Genomic DNA, 20257 nt, shown 5'->3' on the forward strand with positions numbered 1-20257 from the left:
CCATTAGCACCCAAGTACTTTAATCAAAGGTTGGTTTGGATAGGTGATAAAAGAGCTCAACCTGGACTAAGCCACAGGTATATCATGCTGAGTAAAAGGTCTACTACAGTGCAACCTCGATAAAACGAGACCCCATGGTGCTCCAATAAACACTCGCTATAGCGAATTGTTGCTTTACCAGAGGTGGAGCAAATAATAGCCAATATACCTGTTGGGAACAGTTACGCAGGAACAGGAGTGGTGCGGTGACAGATAAATTTATATCCGATAAACGTAAGCATAAATCCAGACGAAAGGCGATGTTTTTTTGCATCACTAAATTTCCTTACTCAAGCAACGACTACCTATTCAAACAATTTATAAGTGCCGCACTGAATAAAAATCATGCAAAGCATTGTTTTTTGGCCATGGCGTCTGCCATCAAATGCTTTCTATTCACACAACTCACGGACGTGCGGGTATGCTGCCGTCTGCTTTCTGCCGCCCGAGGAACAAAAGAAGATCAAGCATTCGCGAATGTTAATGCCACAATATTTTCACCAAAATGAACTACTTATTTATGTCAAACGACAGTTTACTACATGAATTTGAGACTGAGCACTCCATGTTAACTTCATTTCTAACTGATCGCAAGACATTACAGAGATAAGGGACTCTTGGTGAACGTTTTCCGGCGATCTCTCCAGCGAAACTCTCGCTATGGTGAGTGCCAACACCAAAAGGGCCTCGTAAGAACGAATTTTTTTACATGCTTATTATAGGGTCAATTGACGGTGCATTGGCTATCTCTCGTAATGGCGGGGGTCTCGCAATAGCCCCTACTCGCTTTGACGAGGTTCCACTGCATTTCTTTCCCACTGTTACCTCATGCCTTGAGGAAAACGAAACATAAAGCAATGGAAATATATTTAGGAGGAACAAAATAAACACATACCAGGATCTTCTGCTGGGATATCCATTCAGATATGGAAGACACTCGACTTTGTCTCCTTTGATTAGCCAATGACTCCATTGTAACAGCCTGTGCCTGAGACTCAAGCGTTTTCACTCGTTCATCTTTATCGGCAAGTTGTAGCATCAAGCAGTTGTTCCTCTCTTCAAGAACCGCAAGTCCTTTCTCTTTTTCCGTTAGCATGGACATTAAGGACTGGAATGACAAATCAGGAATAAATAGTGGTTGGAAAGGCTGCTACACATATGGATACCATGAAGTAAATGTTTATTTAAGATGGTGCATCATTCCCCATCAAATAGTAATATTTTGTCTTTTATGGTGACATGTCATTCATCTGAAAATGATGCTGTCATCTTGAATTTTTCAGGTATATAGAAAAAAAAACTTTGTGAAAATATTCAGATATTAAAAAATTACATTTAAGAAAATATCAAGGTAAAATTATCAAATTTGTGACAGAGGAAAAAATAAATAAAGGGTCTACTTTATAAACCCAGAAAATTTAGAGGAAATAGCATAATTGATAAACCAGTCACAAGAAAAGACCAATCAAGCAAGAGGGATACATGCATACTCTCGACATATGATTTGCATATACATATTGAATGAAGGAACTTTAGTAATTTCCACTAGCTTCATTTGAAGCCACGCAATGCTTCACCACTTTCACACACAATCATCTCCACTGGGGCATAGCAGGAATATATAGACGAAGGAATTGAAGGACTAAGATATTCCCTATTCTCTTAGATTCCTTCACCTATATATTCCCGGCCATACCCCAGTGCATTTCACAAGAAGCATATGCCTCAGAGAGGTGAAACATGATGTGTGACTAAAAAAAAGAAACTACAAAAAAGAACAAAGTTCTTTCATTTCACAGGGAGCATTTAAGAGGGTCATTGAGCATTTCCACCAACTAAGACCTGAATCCATCAATCAAAATTTATCCCAATTAAATCATTTCCGCAGTGGATGAAGTTGACTTCAGAACCAATTAATTAATCATGGACCACAAAATATACCTGCTGTTTCAAATTGAATAGGAGGGTTTTATCGCTTTCTCATTTTTTATGCACTAAAATTTTGCATTTTACAATTTGCAAATTTAAGTGCATAGATATGATGACATACCTCAACTTTCTTGTTGAATTCCTCAGCGATCGCATTTTTCTCTTCAGTCACACGCTTCAATTTCTGTGATTTATCATCCAGCTCTGCCCACAATCGCTGCAAAGACAAAAAAACGATATCCAGTTAGCAGAATTTCAAAGTAGTAAATATACCCTGCAATTGGTGATGAAAATCATGATAGGATAGAGCATTTGAATCAACCACTGTCACAAATTATTAATATGGATTAATGGAAGATATATTAACTTAAAATGTGTGCTACACAAAAAAATCACTATTCATATATGATTTGTAAGTGACCATTTACTAAATAATGAAAATCACAAGTACAGTACTTTCATACCATTCACTAAATATTATGCTCTCACTGCATGCATTAATTCTACAAACAGTATCACGATCTTTAAGCCCATTTGATTCAATTATGACAAATTTCAAGCAGACACCATACACTATGCCAAATTATCATAATGAATTGGTGGTATAATGGCTAGCACCTAAGGCTGCCAACCACAAACCAAAATCTATTATCCTAACTCCACCCAGCTATGAATAACTTCCTAAACTCATACACATTTCCATTATGTCCCCTGAATGCACAATGCATGACTCATTAAAGAGGTGGTACCATAAATACTACTACCTTTGTCATGAAAATCATTTATAAATGCGGGTTTGAATGTCATGTTATCCTTTGATGACTCAGTAAAACATGAATGCTCCTTTGAAGTATAATTTCTCAATGTCTCTTCAAAATTTTTTAAATATCTACATATTTCTTTGTGTGTAAAATTAACTTCACTTCCAACTGCTTAACAACTACTGTGTTTTCTTGACTCCAATGCCACAAAGCATTATTTTTGAGCATTTATTTTTTTCAGTTAAATCACTTATATAATTATCCATTCTTAAAAAAAAGGCATTAAAGTCCAAAAGCAATCACTATCAAAGATGTCTGCCAGAGACAGCAATTAGTAAAATTTCTAGCACCAGTTGTGAACCTGAGGGAATTAAGGCCCGTTTCTGAAAACACCTAACTCCAAGTTTCCATTTTTTCAAGTAGACTTGAAAATTGAGGACTGCAATCTAACATGAAACTTTCTAGCCAGGTACCTCTAACGGAAGAGACATCATTCAGTCATCGCCATATTAAAAGATGAGCATCAAAATGCATTAAGTACCCACTTAAAAAACGGATATTCGAACCTATTTTGATAACCTCAATGCAATTAACAGTAGACATTGAGAACCACATCTTTTGTAATCACAAGATTACAATATCTTTTGGATGATCTCTGACAACTATCCACTCTGAATTTTGATGCTCTTTTTTTACCTTGGCGATGACCAATTGATACCTCTCCTCCTTCCTTTAAATTGCTTCCTCTCCTCTTTTGATTCAAAAACAACATAGCATGGAAGTAATGTTACGAATGTAGGGAACATAACGGAAATCAGCTTAGTCCCCAATTTTTATTACTCTGGATAAAGACAGAATTATAAAAATAAAGAGACTGGTATTTTCCAATTTCTCTGTCATCTACTTCTTGAGTCAAACAGGGCACATAATCAATTGCCTAAATCCTTTTGCAGATTAGTTGCTGACATCATGAGGTTCTGGTAGGCATGATATCATGAGGTGACCAACAACTAAGGTCATTTGTGGCATGAGGGACGAGTAGGGAAGGAAGAGTGTAGAGAAACCTGACATCAGCAATAGCCTGCTCTGAACACGTTGCGTACGGATGGCGAGAATTCTCGTCATTTTTTTCCCGAACGTTCCGGACGGATGACGAAGATTCTCGTCATTTAGGCACGTCAACCTAAACAATTTTAAAGCATACAATACGTATTCGTTAGAACGTTTTAGTTGTTGTTCGTTATTCATAATGAATTGATGCATTATAATGTTTGATTGGGTAAAGTTATTTTCTAAACATTAGCTTTTTAACCATGTTTAAACCAAAGGCAATACACCCTAATAGGCACATATTTCCAATCTCAACTCCTCCACCCAGAATTCCTAGGAATTTAAATACCCTGGTACGCAACGTGTTAAGACTAATGTCAAAATTTTCAAAGTTAAAACATGCAAAATTCGAAAAATTCATCGAAAAAATCCCCTGGTCGCATCTACCCTAAGTAGATTGAATAAAGAAATTGTCTTTCTAATAAGCCATTGTAATACTTATATTTGTAAATCTATTGAATGTTTTTCTTAATTTATTATAATAAGTCAAAAATTATTAAAATCAGTACAGCTGCTCTAAATTTACAAATGGTGTAACTTAACTGTTCATTGCTTATCAGGTGTTTCAAAGTTCATTGGGTAAAGTCATATTCTAAACATTAGCTTTTCAACCATGTTTAAACCATAGGCATTACGCCCTAATAGGCACATATTTCCAATCTCAACACCCAGAATTTAAATACCCCGGTATGCAACGTGTTAACAAAAGGTGCCAAGGGGACCACAGCTTATCATCCCATTCTATGGGCAGAGTGGTGTACTTTCCATACTTAATTGGGGACCAAGCTGATTTTCATCATATTCTTTGCATTTGTCAAATTTCATACATTGGTGTTTTATGAATTACAAGAGGTGCCGAAGCAGTTAGGTGGAAGGATGGAGAGAAATCACATGGCCTACGCCAAGTAAAAAAAGAGCATCAAACAGCAGACCTTAACAGATATTTACTGCAGATAATGCCGATATTAAATGTGAGAGATTATCCAAAAGATATTGTGTTCTTGTGGTTACAAAAGATGTGGTCATCAACAACTACTGCTAATTACATGGAGTTTATTAGAATTGATACAAATATCCGTTGGTTAAGTGGGTACTTAATACATTTTGATGCTCTCTTTTTTAATGTGGTTGTGGTTCTTAGAGTACATCGTACATCACCACTTCTCAGCAACTCTTCCCGTCCTCAATTTGGCTTCACATGACTTGTTTTTGCTTACACTCTTGTGAAAAATTCCTTCCCATAGTAAGTGGTTCCATCTGAACAAGTTCATTAAATCAGAACTCTGATGATGTTGGAAATTCATGTAAATCAAGTGCCCACTTTTTCAATTTTTTTAAAGTTCGAACTTTGAAAAAATATGTAGCTGAATGAGGCTTTCATTAAGGAGAAACTTTCCCTTCCATCTACTGAATTTGTTTTGTTTATACATATGATGCGAATTTGAATCTTTCTGAACGAACTATGACTTCTACATATATTTTGACCATCATATGATCAAGAGCCCAAGAAAACATATATTTTACAAAGGGATTGTGAAAATAATTACATATTTTGGTGAATTGATTTTCCAGTATTACAAGAAAGTAACCAAGTCTTTGTAAGAATGACAGAAGCGGTTTTGAAGTGATTTAACCTCACCAGCACTCCCCTCACTTTTAAAAAGAAATTATTTTTGTAATACTCTTGCCCTAAAACTTAATCAATCATACTCTAGCCATGGAATAATAACATATCAAGTCAGGCTAGAATAGTGTATTAAGGACAGAGTAGCACAAATTAAAATGTTGGAAGGACATTTTATTCGTACTATATTTTATTTTATTAAAATTTCTTAGTGAGATGCATTAATATTTAATAATTTGGGACTTCAAGTTTTTCTCACTCTTTCACAAAGTATGTGGCGCAAACCACTTTGTTTTATCATACAATTCCTTATAATTTGCCCTAATAAACTAACTTCAAATTATGGCTCAATGCCCGTTCACAAGCTCCATTTTCATTTTTCTTAAATATAAATGATTTTTGCATATAGCAGGCAACAAAACTTCTTAATCTACATTTTGAAATATTGAAGTACAATGAGACCAATGATTACTCAAAGTAAATATTCCTACAGGAAAGGTGAGGCTTCAAATAAAATTGCTGATAATGAAGTGTTCCAGTTCCTAAATGAATTAAGTGTAATATTCACATTCCCTAGCACGAGATGTAACACAGTTCTGAGTAAGATGTTAACAACAGTTTATATTAATATTTACAGATAGATGAAATAGCTGATTGGCCATTTCAGATGTGAGACACATTTATATAGTGTTTGGTTGAAAAAAGCAGCTTTTCAGTAATACTGATATAACTGAAAAAACACACATGCATCAGATTTTAAAAACACCTGTCACTACAAAATGGTGCCCAACATCAGTCCACTCATATTTTTACAAACATAACTCACAATTTTTCACAAACAAGCACTTACATAGAAATTTCTTCAAATACTGCTCCAACATACACAGTTCATTTGTACAATTTCCTAACTTTTTATCTTTGAGCGTGTAGCTGCACTGAAGATAACCACAGAACAATTACATTACTCGCTTCCAGAAAGAGAAATGAACCTCTCTACTGCGAGAGACTACACAAAGGGGAGATAATTAGATCCACAAAAATAAAAATTTCAAATGTGTTTATTCAATATTAAGGTAACAAAAATATAACATTCACTCAACACATGCATGATAAAACAATAAAAATATAAGTTATACTAAATCAGCTGCTGCAGAATAAATAAATATGCTGTCATGCTCCCAAATAATCCATGAATACAAGTCAGTATTTCATGCAATAAAAAACACCACACAAAGCAGCATTCTTTTAAGGATAAGTATCAAATGCAGGTTAACATATAAGCAATAGGCATAATGCAATAAATTACAAACATAATAGGCACGTTGTGTGCCCATAATTACTTAAAATCACTGGTATCATGCAATAGCTAAATATGCATACGGTTTTACAATAAATGTGATAAAAACAAATAAAGGAAGCACCATTAGCCAAAGCACCATATGTTTCAATTAATACTTTTATTTTTAAATGGACGGACCTCATTCAGTAATAAAAATTAAAATGTATGACATCACAAAAAAATTATCTCACAGCCAAATGTTGAACACAGCAAAATTTTTCACTACTTCACCCTCAGGATAAAATCAAGCAGTTTTCAGAATGTTAGAAGACTAGTAATTATGTTAATCATGGAAGTAAAATATTTACTATCATATAATTTCATTTGACTAAAATTTCAAAGTATGTAATTTGTGATAAACATTGAGAATAAAACCAATGTCTTACAACCTGAGCTCACTGTTATGAGTTGCTCTAGAATAAATATGTCCAAGGCTGTATCAACAACTATTCAGGATATAATAAATCCAACTAGACACAACTTAATAACCATACTTTAAAAATTTGACAACATGCACTAATTCACAGGAGATGAGGCTGGAAATATCATCAAACCAATTATTTTAATCTCTTAGCTTTCCGAGTTGAATCTGGTCGTACACGTGGTGAACTCTTGGTCTGAAACAAAATTACATTTTATTTTTCCCACTGCTTAGCGCTAACACAAATTAAAACCTTGCGCCCTTTGACATACTTCCTTACCTTTTATTAAAACTTTAAAATTTATTCTTTATCACTAGAGGAATCAAAGTACAGTGGCAGAAAAATCAATGCAAAGCTCATTGGCATCGAAAAGCGGCTAGTTCAGGAACTACTTGAAGACATCAATCTTCCAAAATTTTCTCCTCGTAATTCTCTCATAAAACTGGAAATTTTGAAAACTATATGCCCCTTATCAAGGGAAATATTCATATCCATCGCATTATGACCAAGCACAAAAGATCCAACTACGAATTATTTCCCATATTCTCCGAAGTACAGTCCGCAACCATCTCACTTAGATTGGATTTTACACTCATCTGTGAACACAGCCAACATATTGGGAATTGAAACTGCCTAATGGCTCAATATTTCTGGTGGTGTAGTGGGTAAGGTATCAACAAGGTGCAACAAACTAGAGGTTCCACGGATAAAGTTTCAGTGATGGATGATTTGATGCTGCACACACACTGTGGAGATTTTTCTGATCTTAAAACTTTGGCAAACCTAGCATGAGGTCTAGAGGATGTTGCATGGCTACTGAATTCTTACACAAATATATTTGTTGAAATTCAATTCCTACCTTGCATAACCATTAGGGCAGTTGACTGTGGAGTGAGTTTTGACTATCATTCTGTCGTTGTCTAGTCCCACATCAGCACCCCTAAGTACCTATTAGCTACATGTGCAATGAAACATGGCCAATGCTTCCTCTCCTGTTTCAAGGGAAAACTCCTTAAAGTTCAAAATTCACTAACTCTTGATTAACTTTGTGGTATTCCATTACAAGTTTTCCTGGATATCATACAATTATTTAAACCACTTCTTTCTAACAGAGCGTGACCCGGGTTTCAATGAAATTAATTTAATTTGTGCCTGAAGATGATGATAATTCATTGAAACCCACGTCGTGCACTGTAAAAAAGAAGTGGTATAAGTGATTGTGTGATATCCAGAAAAACTCCTTAGAGTTCCTCAAAGCAGAGTGAAAGTACATTTTTGAGCCACCTAAAAACCTCAGAGAAATTGGTTGTCTGTTTTCAATTCAGTATTGCAATTCCCTGCTCAATATTCTACTTCCTGTAATAGTTTTACGGAGATCACATTGGAATAACTTAATGCACTGCAATAGTAAATAAACACGAATCCGAATCGATTTACATTACAGAAAATTTTGATGCCCACTTTAAGCTTCAATAATTTCTTTCATGTGGATGTCCGAAGCAAGTGATCAATTTGGTCATTGACCGATTGCTCATGCTGATACAAGAGGGGTAAATAGACGTTTGTGAACTTCATAAGCCCCATTCTAGGTGATGCTTGTGCAAAGCATTCTTTAGAGAATATGGGGAAGAATTACAGTATAAGGGGCACATACTTTTTAAAATTCCCAGTTGTCTGAAAGCATTACATGGAAAAAATTTTGGAAGACAGACATCTCAAAGTAGTTCCTGAACTGGCCGCTGTCAGACGTCAATGAGCTTTGCATAAATTTTTGCCACCACTGCACAATGTTTACTTCCAACAGAACCATATCACTAAGCCACATATCACTGGTACACACCTCAGTTTCTTCATCTGCCATATCTTTAACCTCATCAAGACCCGCCGAGAAGCCCAGATTGATACCATGCTCCCTTCCAGCATCCACGCCGTTGGCTTTTTCCCACTTGGCTTTGTTGACCTGGTCATGGGCAACGGTGAGTTCACACAAGAGGTCACGTATTTTCTTCTCTTTCCTACGAAGTTCCTGCTTACACTTTTCAACCTGAGGAACAAGAAGTTTGTGAAATTAATATTTATAGACACGATTAAAGTAAATGTAATTGGGCTTGTGTAATATTTCAAGACCTTCAGCACGAAATATACATGAGAAAAATTTCCCTGGTCTGGGAATCGAACCACAGACCTTTGGCTTTCTTGGCCACTGTGCAGACTATCCAGGTTCTTTGATTCCCAAGACAACTTTACCATGGGCTTTAGAAAACTGCAATGGGAATCAAATAACCTGGATAGCATAGTGGTATGCGCAGTGGCCCAAAAAACCTAAGGTCTGTGGTTCGATTCCAGATTCCAAGGAAATTTTTTTAATAGCAATTCCTGAATACAAACTGGGTTTAATTACAGTTACTTTAAAAAATTTGTATTTAGTAACGAGTACCAGTTAAAATTTATAAAAGTAGCTAGTTACTGTTACAAGCAGCTCTCCAGTTAACTCTCGAACGACGAAACTCATTATGGGCCGATTTTAAAGGAAGTGTGTCTCAGAGGTCCCAAAACGGACCGCAAGGCCATAAACGAAAACATTAGATGGTCCCTTTTGGGACCGCAAGGACGATAAAGGTTAAGAATAATGGTGATCAACTAGTTAATTAGAGTGATATCATTAATCCAATCACTGATGAGATTACTTGATACGTATTGATTTACTCAGTTTTCATAATGCCCTAATGAAAATGAAACTCTTGATGAAGAGTCAGAACCAAAAACCAATGCTGCGAACCACATCGAAACTGACTAAGCAGTCAAACCAATCTATCCTTAGTTTTTAGCACTGCTTCTTCGAGGGATTCATGTTTGTTCCTGGGATGCCTCCCAAATTATCCCTCTTGAAATGCAAGGTAGTTGCACTTATCCAAAATAATTTTATGCACACTGAAGTTTTGCACCAGATGATGGCTTTGTGATTCAAAATGCATTTTAAGCACTATATTACTGCAGAAAAGTGCAACTACCTTTCATTTCAAAACGTCAAACTTCCATTACATCACAACTGAATCAATTAAATTTATATTATGTACCTCTCTTTCAAATTCCTTGGAGCGCAACGTGACAGCCTGCAACACCCGTTTCACCTTCTCTTCATCCGCAGCTTTACTCTTAACCAACTCCAGCTTCTGCTGCACCTCTTTCATAGCCTTTTCTTTCTCTTCCTTGGCCTCCTTAGCCTTCCTCTTCCATTTCTCAATCTCTTCCTGCAGTCTGACAGCTGCCTCATCGTTTTTAGCCTCCTTAGCGGCCTTCTTCCATTTTTCCACCTCTTCCTGCAACCTGGAAATGGTTTCCTCATCGATTTCAAGGGTCCTCCCTGGAAGAGGAGCTGTGCCTGGTCTTTTCAAGGGATTCGATCCGCCACTCGGAGGAGATTCAGGTACGCTGCGGTTGTGGTTCCTGAAGGTGGTCGGTCTCCTCTTCATAACATTCTTTTCAAACTGGAGCATTTGCTTTTGTGTAGGGGGCATTCCATCAAATTTCATCTTCTTCTTGCGAATATTGAAGGAGAAGAAAAGTAACAAAATCAGAAAAGTAGTTCAGGCAAATTTATCGTGGCTTTTAAAAAAGAGATGTTGTTGTCACCAATCCTCACTGTACCATAGGCAACAAGAATGTGATTTTAAAAAGCCACATACTCTCATTTGATTGGTACTTTATCAAAATAAATCACTATTTAAAACTTACACTACCAATTTGAAATTTTCAAGGTATATAGAGTAGACCCTTTCCAACTTATGCTTGTATCTCAAAATCAAAAATTTCATCTCAGAATTTTCTCAGTTGTAAATGAATTAAATAAAATTTTTGTGTTGTCCAATTTTTAATGTGAATATTCACAAACTTTTTTGAGTTGTACCAGTATTAATTAATAAAAATAAATAAAGTGGTGGTAGAATTTAATTGACCTGAAGATGACCTACAGGCAATTTTCCAGAAATATTTTAATATTACTTCCACTATCAGTTTCAATATATTTTGCATGATTTTTAGGTCCCCTGGTGATAATATAAAATGTATTAAATACAAGTCATGAAAGATATGTTAAATTATTTTTAGAAAATAACCAGTAATTTTTAATTTACTACATAATACGTTAAAATCCCACCTGATTAAACCTAAAACAACTCTATACTGATGATGATGCTATGCGTGGAAACTAGTGATGGGTCGGTTCGATTCCTCGATTCTCGGCCAAGAACCGGAATCGAAAATGAGTACTTGCCATGGTGAAAAATCGATTCCGATTCCAGTAGTACTTGAAAGCACAAATTTATAAACGACCGCGTTTCCAAAAGTCATTTGAATTTTCGCGCCACGTAATCGTAATAAAAAAAACACATCTTGTGCGAGTACTCGAGCGTTTCGAGTAGCATTACGAACGTCGATCGAGTCGAGTAGTTAAGGTTACAGAGCTTTCGAGGCTAGTAGGTCCAGCAATCTGTCGACAGGAAACGCTATCGTGAAACTCATGTAATAATACAGTTTTTAAAGCCGATAAGTCATTCTAATGCCTTGGCCTGGTAGTTTCAGTTTGCCAAATACACTATAGTTGTCGGCGTGGGTGCCGAATACCTTTACGGCGGCCGATCGTCTTCCGACCCGGCGCACACTGGTCCAAAATCGGAAAAAGCTGGAATAGAGTCCAAAATGACCTTTTTGGGGATAGAGACTTGAAAATTGGCGTCAATACTCATAAATCATTACCAGATATAGATTTATATGCCATTTTACATAAATACGACCCTTTAGTGAGATACAGTGGCCCATACATGACCAATGTTTCAATGCCACGCGAGATATCATTTTTCCTCAAAAAATCTTTGAATTTATCCAGGTGGTGTTGCGTTGGTATAAGTTTAATGGAATAAAAAACGCAATATTCCTTTGCCCTGGTACTTTGCCTCTACTTTCGATGACTTTTGAAGATTTTGGTTCTCATCTGCCTGGTTTTACAACGCAAAATGGCCGACCCGTTTTTCCCGTGAAATTTGACATAAATTAGACATTATCTTCCGTTTACGAAAAATGTAACTCGGAAAATTTGAACCACAATATAAAGTAGAAATTTTTAAAGAGTACTAAGTAGAAATCTTGGAAAAAAAGTTTGCGACAAAAGAAATAAGAGCGATTTTTCAATCGTGCGTCAAGGCTGAGCTACATGCTACAGGAACTCTAAGGCTCGATAACTGAGGCCGATTTTTCAAGTTTTTTAAAACTTTTCTTTAAAATCGTCATTTAAAGCATGGATAATCGTCTTCATTGACTTAAAATACTAAACCGAGGATGTTAAAAAGGATTATGTATAGATCGACTTGACCGTTTAGCACATTACTCGAGTGAAAAAAAATAGTAAAAAATAAAAGGATTGGATATTTTTCGGAACCATCCCGCTCATAAGAAATATTTCTCGGGTATTGAAGTAAAGAGAAGAGATAAACTCGGCATGCTTAAGAGAGAGAAAAATGAACTGTTTCCGTGAAAGGTAACAACCGATACCCTTATTCCCTTTCCATCTTCGCCGAGATGAGTCGCGTGGAAAGGGGAGTTTTCACATCACAAGGCTCTTTTAGCCTTTTTTATAACTGCATCCGTCCGATGTGATAATCATTTGTTGTGTTCAGTTTCTTTCTTGAACTTAAAAAAACAAGAGTTTTTAAAGTTGATTAAATGATGTGAGAAGTATAGAATTTTTTTTGGCTCTACAAAACTAAAGTTTAGTTCTATAGTTCGTTCGCTTCGTACACTTGAATTCCATGAAGATTCAAGATCCATTAAAATCGTTGATACAATTTTCAATAAAAATTCCTATGTTTCCAAAATCTTGCAATTTTGGTAGGAAAGTACTTGCCCAGTCACACAAGTGTGTACCAAAAGGCAATTTTCTGCAGGCAGTAATACTGTAACATGGAGGCGTCAAAACCTGCTGGCTGAGCATGTAGAATAATTGGTTTTTCTGCTTGAGAATTTGAAAGGGCCAAATATTACATGATTCATATACGTAGTATGTAATCTTTATTATAGCTGTGAAAATGACTGTACTCAGGGCTCTCCCTTGTAGTTAGGATACATATATATGGTCGACGTATTACTTGGGGTCAATTAATTTCAATTGTGCCAATGGAACTATTGAAGAGACATTAATTTTCATTCACCGCTTACTTCTGACAATAACCATCAACGATCCTCATTATATTTTCCTTCTTACATTACTAGGCTAGACATCATCATAGAAAATTAGAGTAGAATATATTGTAGTATGCATTGCTGTATTGCCTGGTTCAGAAATTATCATACTCGACTCAATACTCGCGAGTAATTTTCAACTCGACTCGGGATCAAAAAGTGCTACTTGCACATCCCTATTATATTTCGAAGGAGCAAATTCAGACTAGGGAGCCTGTGACAGGTATATGGTCAAGATACAGTGATACATTTGGAAAAGTACCCAAAGTCACCATAGCAAACACTGTTGAAGCTGAAGTGGAAGCGTAGTTATCAGAGATGAATGCACCACCAAATTCCTTCCTTGGGTAATACTGGGAGACTTTATTATCTCCTATCCAAGGTTGAAAGTATTAGCGAAGAGGTTTCTTGCCATACCGCCATCCACTGTGTTCAGTGAAAGACTTTTTAGTTCGGCAGGAAAAATATGTGATGTAAAACGAAACAGGCTTTATCCTGACAGAGTGAAGATGCTTTGCTTTCTGAGCAAAAAATGTAAAGTCTGTAAAAGGAGACTTAATTTGTGAGACATTATTGATAATGCTAAGATATTTTCATTAAAGATAGATATAAAAGGAGATACTTTTATTTTAAATTTAAACATGAGTGCTAATATTCTAAAGTAATACCTATGAGGTAACACTTTTCAGGCATGTTCTGTTTTGAAATTTAGCTATTATATTTTAATTACATAGTGATGATATGAAAGATGCTTTTGTCAACTGATTCTTTCACAGAGTAATATTTTATTAAGTGGTTGTCTTGTTGCCTGAAATTAAGTGATATTTTTCTTGGAGCCTATGGTGTCAGAATCGATGGAATCTGCATCGGTAGAATCGGAATCGAAATGTCAGAATCGGAATCGGGATCGGAATCGATAAAATTTTGGAATCGACCCATCACTAGTGGAAACCCATTGTGAATGTTCACAATAGAATATGTGGACAGAATGAAAAGTTTTATTTGGTACATTCATCAATGTTGTCCTCATCTGGTACATTCTCCATCTTGCCTAATAAAGTTGAACTCATGAGTTGTAAAATTTTAATACCTCAGATACAAGCAAATGCTGATGAGTTATACTCTACCTCACTCAATGATTCATCCAGAACAATGGTATTGGACAGGTGAGGGCAGATCTCACCCTGAGCTAAGCCATAGGTGTATGAATTTCAAACATTCAGCGTAGGGGAGCCAATTACTTTCCTTTGATTTTGTTTGGGGGAGTCCAAGGGTTTTGGTGGAAGTGTAGAAAGGCCTTCAGAAAACTACAAACAATACTCCTGTTTCTGATTTATTTGTTTTGAAAATTTTTGAATCCCCTCATTAGAAGTTCAAATTTGCCTTTCTAAGACTAAGGGATAACTGAAAGGAGCTTATCATGGATAAAATCATCCAAATAAAGCTATCATAAATTTTATGATAAAAACTAAACTGCAAGGAGCTCTTAACACTCCAGAGGAGTTTCAGCCAGTTTCTAGTGATGATAGAATTCAGGAGTTTATGATTTCTACAGCTTTTTTTCTGAAAGGCTTTCTTTAGCTTTTGTTTCATCCTTACTATTTAAAAATGCCACAGAATGAATACATAATTATTAGAGAAATTTGTTAAGAATGACAACCTGGTACTCCTGTACAGTTGATTCAGAAGTTGCTAACTTTGAGCGCAGTCCAGCTAGAGCCTCATCCTTTGCAGCTAATGATGCTCTAAGAGCCTCTATTTGCTTCTGTTTTTCATCCAGAGTTATCTGGATTTCCACCAAAACCTTCTCTTTTGCTTCCAGCTTGCTGTTTGCCTCATCAATCATTCTATCACGTTCTGCAAGTTCTTGGACCTGAGGAGAAAAAAAAATTGGAAGTCAGGGACAAAAGAATTCCTCAACTAGATACCAGTAACCACAATGAATATGATTGGAGCTCATGAAATAGAAATTATTTAAGATATTACATAGAAGGATTTTTTCAATGCATTCTTTATCCCACAATATACTATTCAGAGGCTGACATTCTAAAATTAAGTAATTTTAGCCTTTAAGCCTCTTTTTAAATCATCCAAACGAAGCTATAACTAATTTTATATCAAAATAGGCAGAGAACTTAATTTATCAGGAGAAAGATTCCAGAGTGGGACCAATTAAGAGAAAATATTAATTAAATACTTCATTATACTTATAGTTAATTATTGTTCTTATATTTATCAAAATTTCAATGCTGCACACTACTCTCAAACTTTTAAAGTCAAAGAGTTTGAAAAACTCTTCAAAAGAAAATTGTCACAGGGGCTCGCTACAACCTTCTAAAGCCATGCCGTTTGGCATAATCACACAGAAAGGGTAAATTTACACCCATACACAGGGAGAACCCCAAACGTTAAGAATGATGGGCTCAGCAATTTCCGTCCGATATTTATGGGTCCCCCCTCCTCCATTGATTTAAAAACATAAAATTCAGTAAAAGGGCGTACCTTAATTCTTATTTCCGGCTCCTTTGCCATTAGAGCTTCTTCAAGATTGTGGACTTGCTTGCGAGACTCTTCAAGCTCATGATCTTTCTCATCCAGTTTCTCTTTCATTTGCTCCAACTGGTTGCCGAACCTTTCAACTTCATGATCTAACTCTTCCTTCTCAGTTTTTGTATTAGTCAGCTCCACCTCCAGCTGCTTACATTCAATTTTCTCTTGCTTTAGCTGGTTCTGCAATGACTCCACCTACAGAGAATAAACAGGATGTATTAGTCAGCGATGCAGAGGTTTCAGCCAAAATATTAGTGGATCATTTGATTAGGAATTATTAAGAAAAATATCAGTTCAAACCAAAGAATCAATCATAGTCTCTCAGTCAATCAATAGGACATTTACATGGATAACATCTGACCCCAAGAAAAGACTCGTCCATCATAAATCATTTCATATCAGCACAATAATCAAAGCTTAAGAATGATGGATGTCACCTAAGAACCACTCACCATAGCTTCCAATTCCTTGATTTTTTCTTTGAGCCTTTCCTCTGCTTCTTTGTCTACAGCACTATTAGTTTTGAGAAGCTCCGGCATTCCGAATGCAAAGGCATACATTGCTGCTGAATTCTCATGATTTGGTTTTTCCATGGGTTCTTCCTTCTCCTGGAATGTGGGAGGGTAATTGAAAATAATGTGGAACACCTACAATAAACATACATCTAGCCCAAAAATTGCTCTTAAAAAGTCAAATTCTTCATTGTTTGTTTACATATGAACAATTCCTTGGAAAAAAATTGTTGTTGCAATTGCTTTAAACTCAATATCCTCAAAACAACATTTTTCTAAGGAACTAAAAATAATAAAATAAATTTTCTATGAGTCTGACAGTCTCTTTAAGTTATGCAACAAAAAACTTTGGGAACATGTTCCACAATAACACTCAATTTATATGTAACATCAATTAAAATGAAATTAACTGCAATTCATAGTATTTCCTACTTTCACTATGTTATGATGTTAAGTATGTACAGTGGAACCTCGTTAAAGCGAGTACGGGCTATAGCGACACCCCCGCTATTACGAGAGATAGCCGATGCACCGTCAATTGACCCTTTAATAAGCGTGTTAAAAAATTCGTTTTTACGAGACCCTTTCGGTGTTGGCTCTAGCGACACGGGCTATAGCGACACCCCCGCTATTACGAGAGATAGCCGATGCACCGTCAATTGACCCTATAATAAGCGTGTTAAAAAATTCGTTTTTACGAGACCCTTTCGGTGTTGGCTCTCGCCATAGCGAGGGTTTCACCGCCGGATGACTTTCATCAAGACTCCTTAACCTCTGTAATTGCTAGCGATCTGTTAGAAATGAAGTTAATGGAGTGCTCAGTCTCAAATTTATGTGGTAAACTGTCGTTCGATAAATATAATGATTGACGAAACAATGCTTTGCATGATTTTTATTCAGTGCGGCGCTTATAAATTGTTTGAATAGTTAGTCGTTATGTGAGTAAGGAAATTTAGTGATGCAAAAAAACATCGCCTTTCGCCTGGATTTATGCTTACGTTTATCGGATAGATATTTATCTGTCGCCGCACCACTCCTGTTCCTGTATATCTATTCGCAACAGGTATATTGGCTATTATTTGCTCCACCCCCAGTAAAGCGACAATTCGCTATAGCGAGTGTTTATTAGTGCACCGTGGGGTGTCGTTATATCGAGGTTGCACTGTATAAAGTGATTGTTATAGTGGAACATGCACACAACTTTTTCATAGTGTGCGAAGCAAATAATTTAGAGAATCTGTCAGGCTCATAGAATTTTTTTTTAAATATTTTACTTCCTTAAAAAAAAAAACTTTTTTATATTGTAATCTATATACAATAATATCCCTGTATCACCACTGTTTTGTAACTATTGCTTATTTTTAACCTAACTATTTGAAAAAAACATCCTTAAGTAACAAATGGCAGACAAAAATTGTAAAATCTGGCAAAATGAACATAGGTAAAAGGCTGCAGGCCTTTTCAGGGGGGATCTGAGCGGGCACATCCCTACTACTGAGCAAAGCAAGTATAAACATATGCAAATCACACTAAATATTTTTTTTATTTCATATCAACTTGATTTTGCTCTCAACAAAATAGTCATAAAACCATACACAAAGTAAGTGAAGAACAAAAACAAGGGAAACATAATCACAGGTATACTTTAGCATGGTCCACAGATTTTAATAGACTGACCCATGTTTTATGTCTATGTCACTATCAAAAACCATTTGTTGAGGCCAGGTTCAGTATATAAAAACCAGTGGATAAAACAAAAGTGTTCTCGTGATCAAGTCACTGGTAACAGGGTCACACAAAATAATGCTATCTGCCTTCAGTTTAAAATCACAGGATTAAAACAATAAATAACTTCAGTTAAAAAGAGTTTACCTTTTTAATTTTTTCAATTTCCAAATGTAGCCTGGACTTCTCTGCCTTTTGTTCCTCCAACAATTTCTGTATCGCTTCATTATGCTGCCTTTCCAATTGATCCATAGCCCTTGCTGCATCTCTTAATAGCTGCTTGTTGTCAGCCAACTCTTTTCTCAATGTTTCTGCTTCAACCTTGAGTAAAAAGGTGCCAAAATTATTTGGGTTCAAAATGCATTCCAAATAAAACAGTCCGAACAATAAAAATTTTCACTAATAATAAATGGGGAGGCAACAATTTCTGGTCGCCAAATTCTGTATCTGAAGACTACCCCACCAGTCACCTCTATAGACTTGTGACAGGAGGTGTTGGGATATGGGCCTTTAATTTGTGCAAGAATACATGCTACAAATATGTACCAAAAGAAAACACAGCAACTACGCAAGATGTTTTAGTTACTCAAACTACTGAAGGGATATATCACTGAAGCATCTGGATATCAACATCTCAATCAATACATATCATGAACTTTAGATGGAACAAAACTGCCCCCTAATCAGCAAGACACCATCAAAATGGCACCATTTAAAAGGATCATTTACACTGTTAGATAGTATTATAATAGCTATTATTTCTCCAAAAAATAGTTTGCAGTTCCCTATGGAGGCATTTGAGAGCAGCAAAAATTTAGCATTTGAAATGTGGTGCTACCAAAAAATGATTAAGATAAAATAGATCGACCATGTAAGCAATGAGGAAGTTCCAAGAAGAGTGGGAGAAAAGAGAAGTATTATAAAAACCTTCAGGAGAAGACAGGACAACTTAGTTGGCCACATTATGAGGCATCATGGGCAGACAAAAATAATTGTAAAGCACAGGTGGAAGGGAAGAATGGCAAGGGACAGCCCCAAATTAGTTACATCGACAAATTACCCAACTTGCGAGTTGAAGGTCGCAGCGCTGCGCTCGCGGAAGAAAGCAGTTGAAGAAGCGTTCCCCGGTAGATTCTATCGACTCTTGGTAAACTTTCATGAGACTGTTCTTGTTGATGAGCATAAATTCGAAGATTTGGATGAACCGTCATGAAAAAACGTTAAATCGGGCAAAAAAAATCTTGAGCGGGACAAATTTTTACGACCATAAATGCAGAAAAACGCAAAATGCGGAAACACTAAATACGGATAATTTCTACATTGTCCTAATAGGGAATGAATCGGGACCCAAAAAATAAACGCTAAATGCGGAAAAACGTTAAATGCGAAGACCTTAAATCCGGATCCGACTATATAAAGGATGTGAAAATGAGATTTTACCATATCTGCTACAAGCTCGCAAACAATGTATAAATAATGGCAATGTGACATGCCCTGAAGAGGAAATATTTCCTATAATGGGGACCTACTGTAAATAATTATAACTCTACCGTACTACGTCAAAATGTTCATGTACACTGCAGTATGGAAATAAACCTTTTTTGAATCGAATTGAAAAATAAGAATAAGGAGGCTGTAATTTGTGACTGTCAATGAATACAATAAAATATCTTTTGAGTTGATAGAGATGGAAAGCTAAGTCCAGCCACCATGAATTGGGAAAAAGGGTACGTTACACGCATTGGTGGATTTAGGGGGGGGGGGGGAGATGGGGTCCCCTAGATGCTTAAAATATTGACAAGATTTTTTATACGATTATTTTTACATTCCCTTTATTTTGTGCATTACAGAGCCTCAATCATTAAATGTCACATTAATAACTTTCATATAAAAATTAAGAGAATATGTTCTACAGAGAGTGTATCAGGACCCAAGGGGAGCCCTCTGAGGGTTACAACACACCGGGGCCGGGACCCAGTAACTTAATTGATACGCCCGCGCACCCGGGGAGG

General features: G+C 36.2%; 1 protein-coding gene across 4 annotated transcripts in view; it reads right to left on the reverse strand.

Annotated features, from left to right (window-relative positions):
• LOC124169637 (centrosomin-like) overlaps nt 1-20257 on the reverse strand; it is a 105867-nt gene that overhangs the window by 10832 nt on the left and 74778 nt on the right. For 3 of the 4 annotated variants that reach the window (XM_046548291.1, XM_046548292.1, XM_046548289.1), the window contains exons 4-11: nt 18393-18566; nt 16461-16616; nt 15961-16203; nt 15119-15331; nt 10302-10763; nt 9065-9268; nt 2090-2185; nt 935-1147 (exon numbers count right to left, since the gene is read on the reverse strand). In XM_046548291.1, the coding sequence (XP_046404247.1) occupies nt 935-1147; nt 2090-2185; nt 9065-9268; nt 10302-10763; nt 15119-15331; nt 15961-16203; nt 16461-16616; nt 18393-18566 (1761 nt within the window). The remainder of the gene's footprint in view (nt 1-934; nt 1148-2089; nt 2186-9064; nt 9269-10301; nt 10764-15118; nt 15332-15960; nt 16204-16460; nt 16617-18392; nt 18567-20257) is intronic. The other variant, XM_046548290.1, reaches the window with a different exon arrangement.

This window comes from Ischnura elegans, chromosome 12 (genome assembly GCF_921293095.1).
Source record: "Ischnura elegans chromosome 12, ioIscEleg1.1, whole genome shotgun sequence".
Classification (NCBI taxonomy): Eukaryota; Metazoa; Arthropoda; class Insecta; order Odonata; family Coenagrionidae; genus Ischnura; species Ischnura elegans.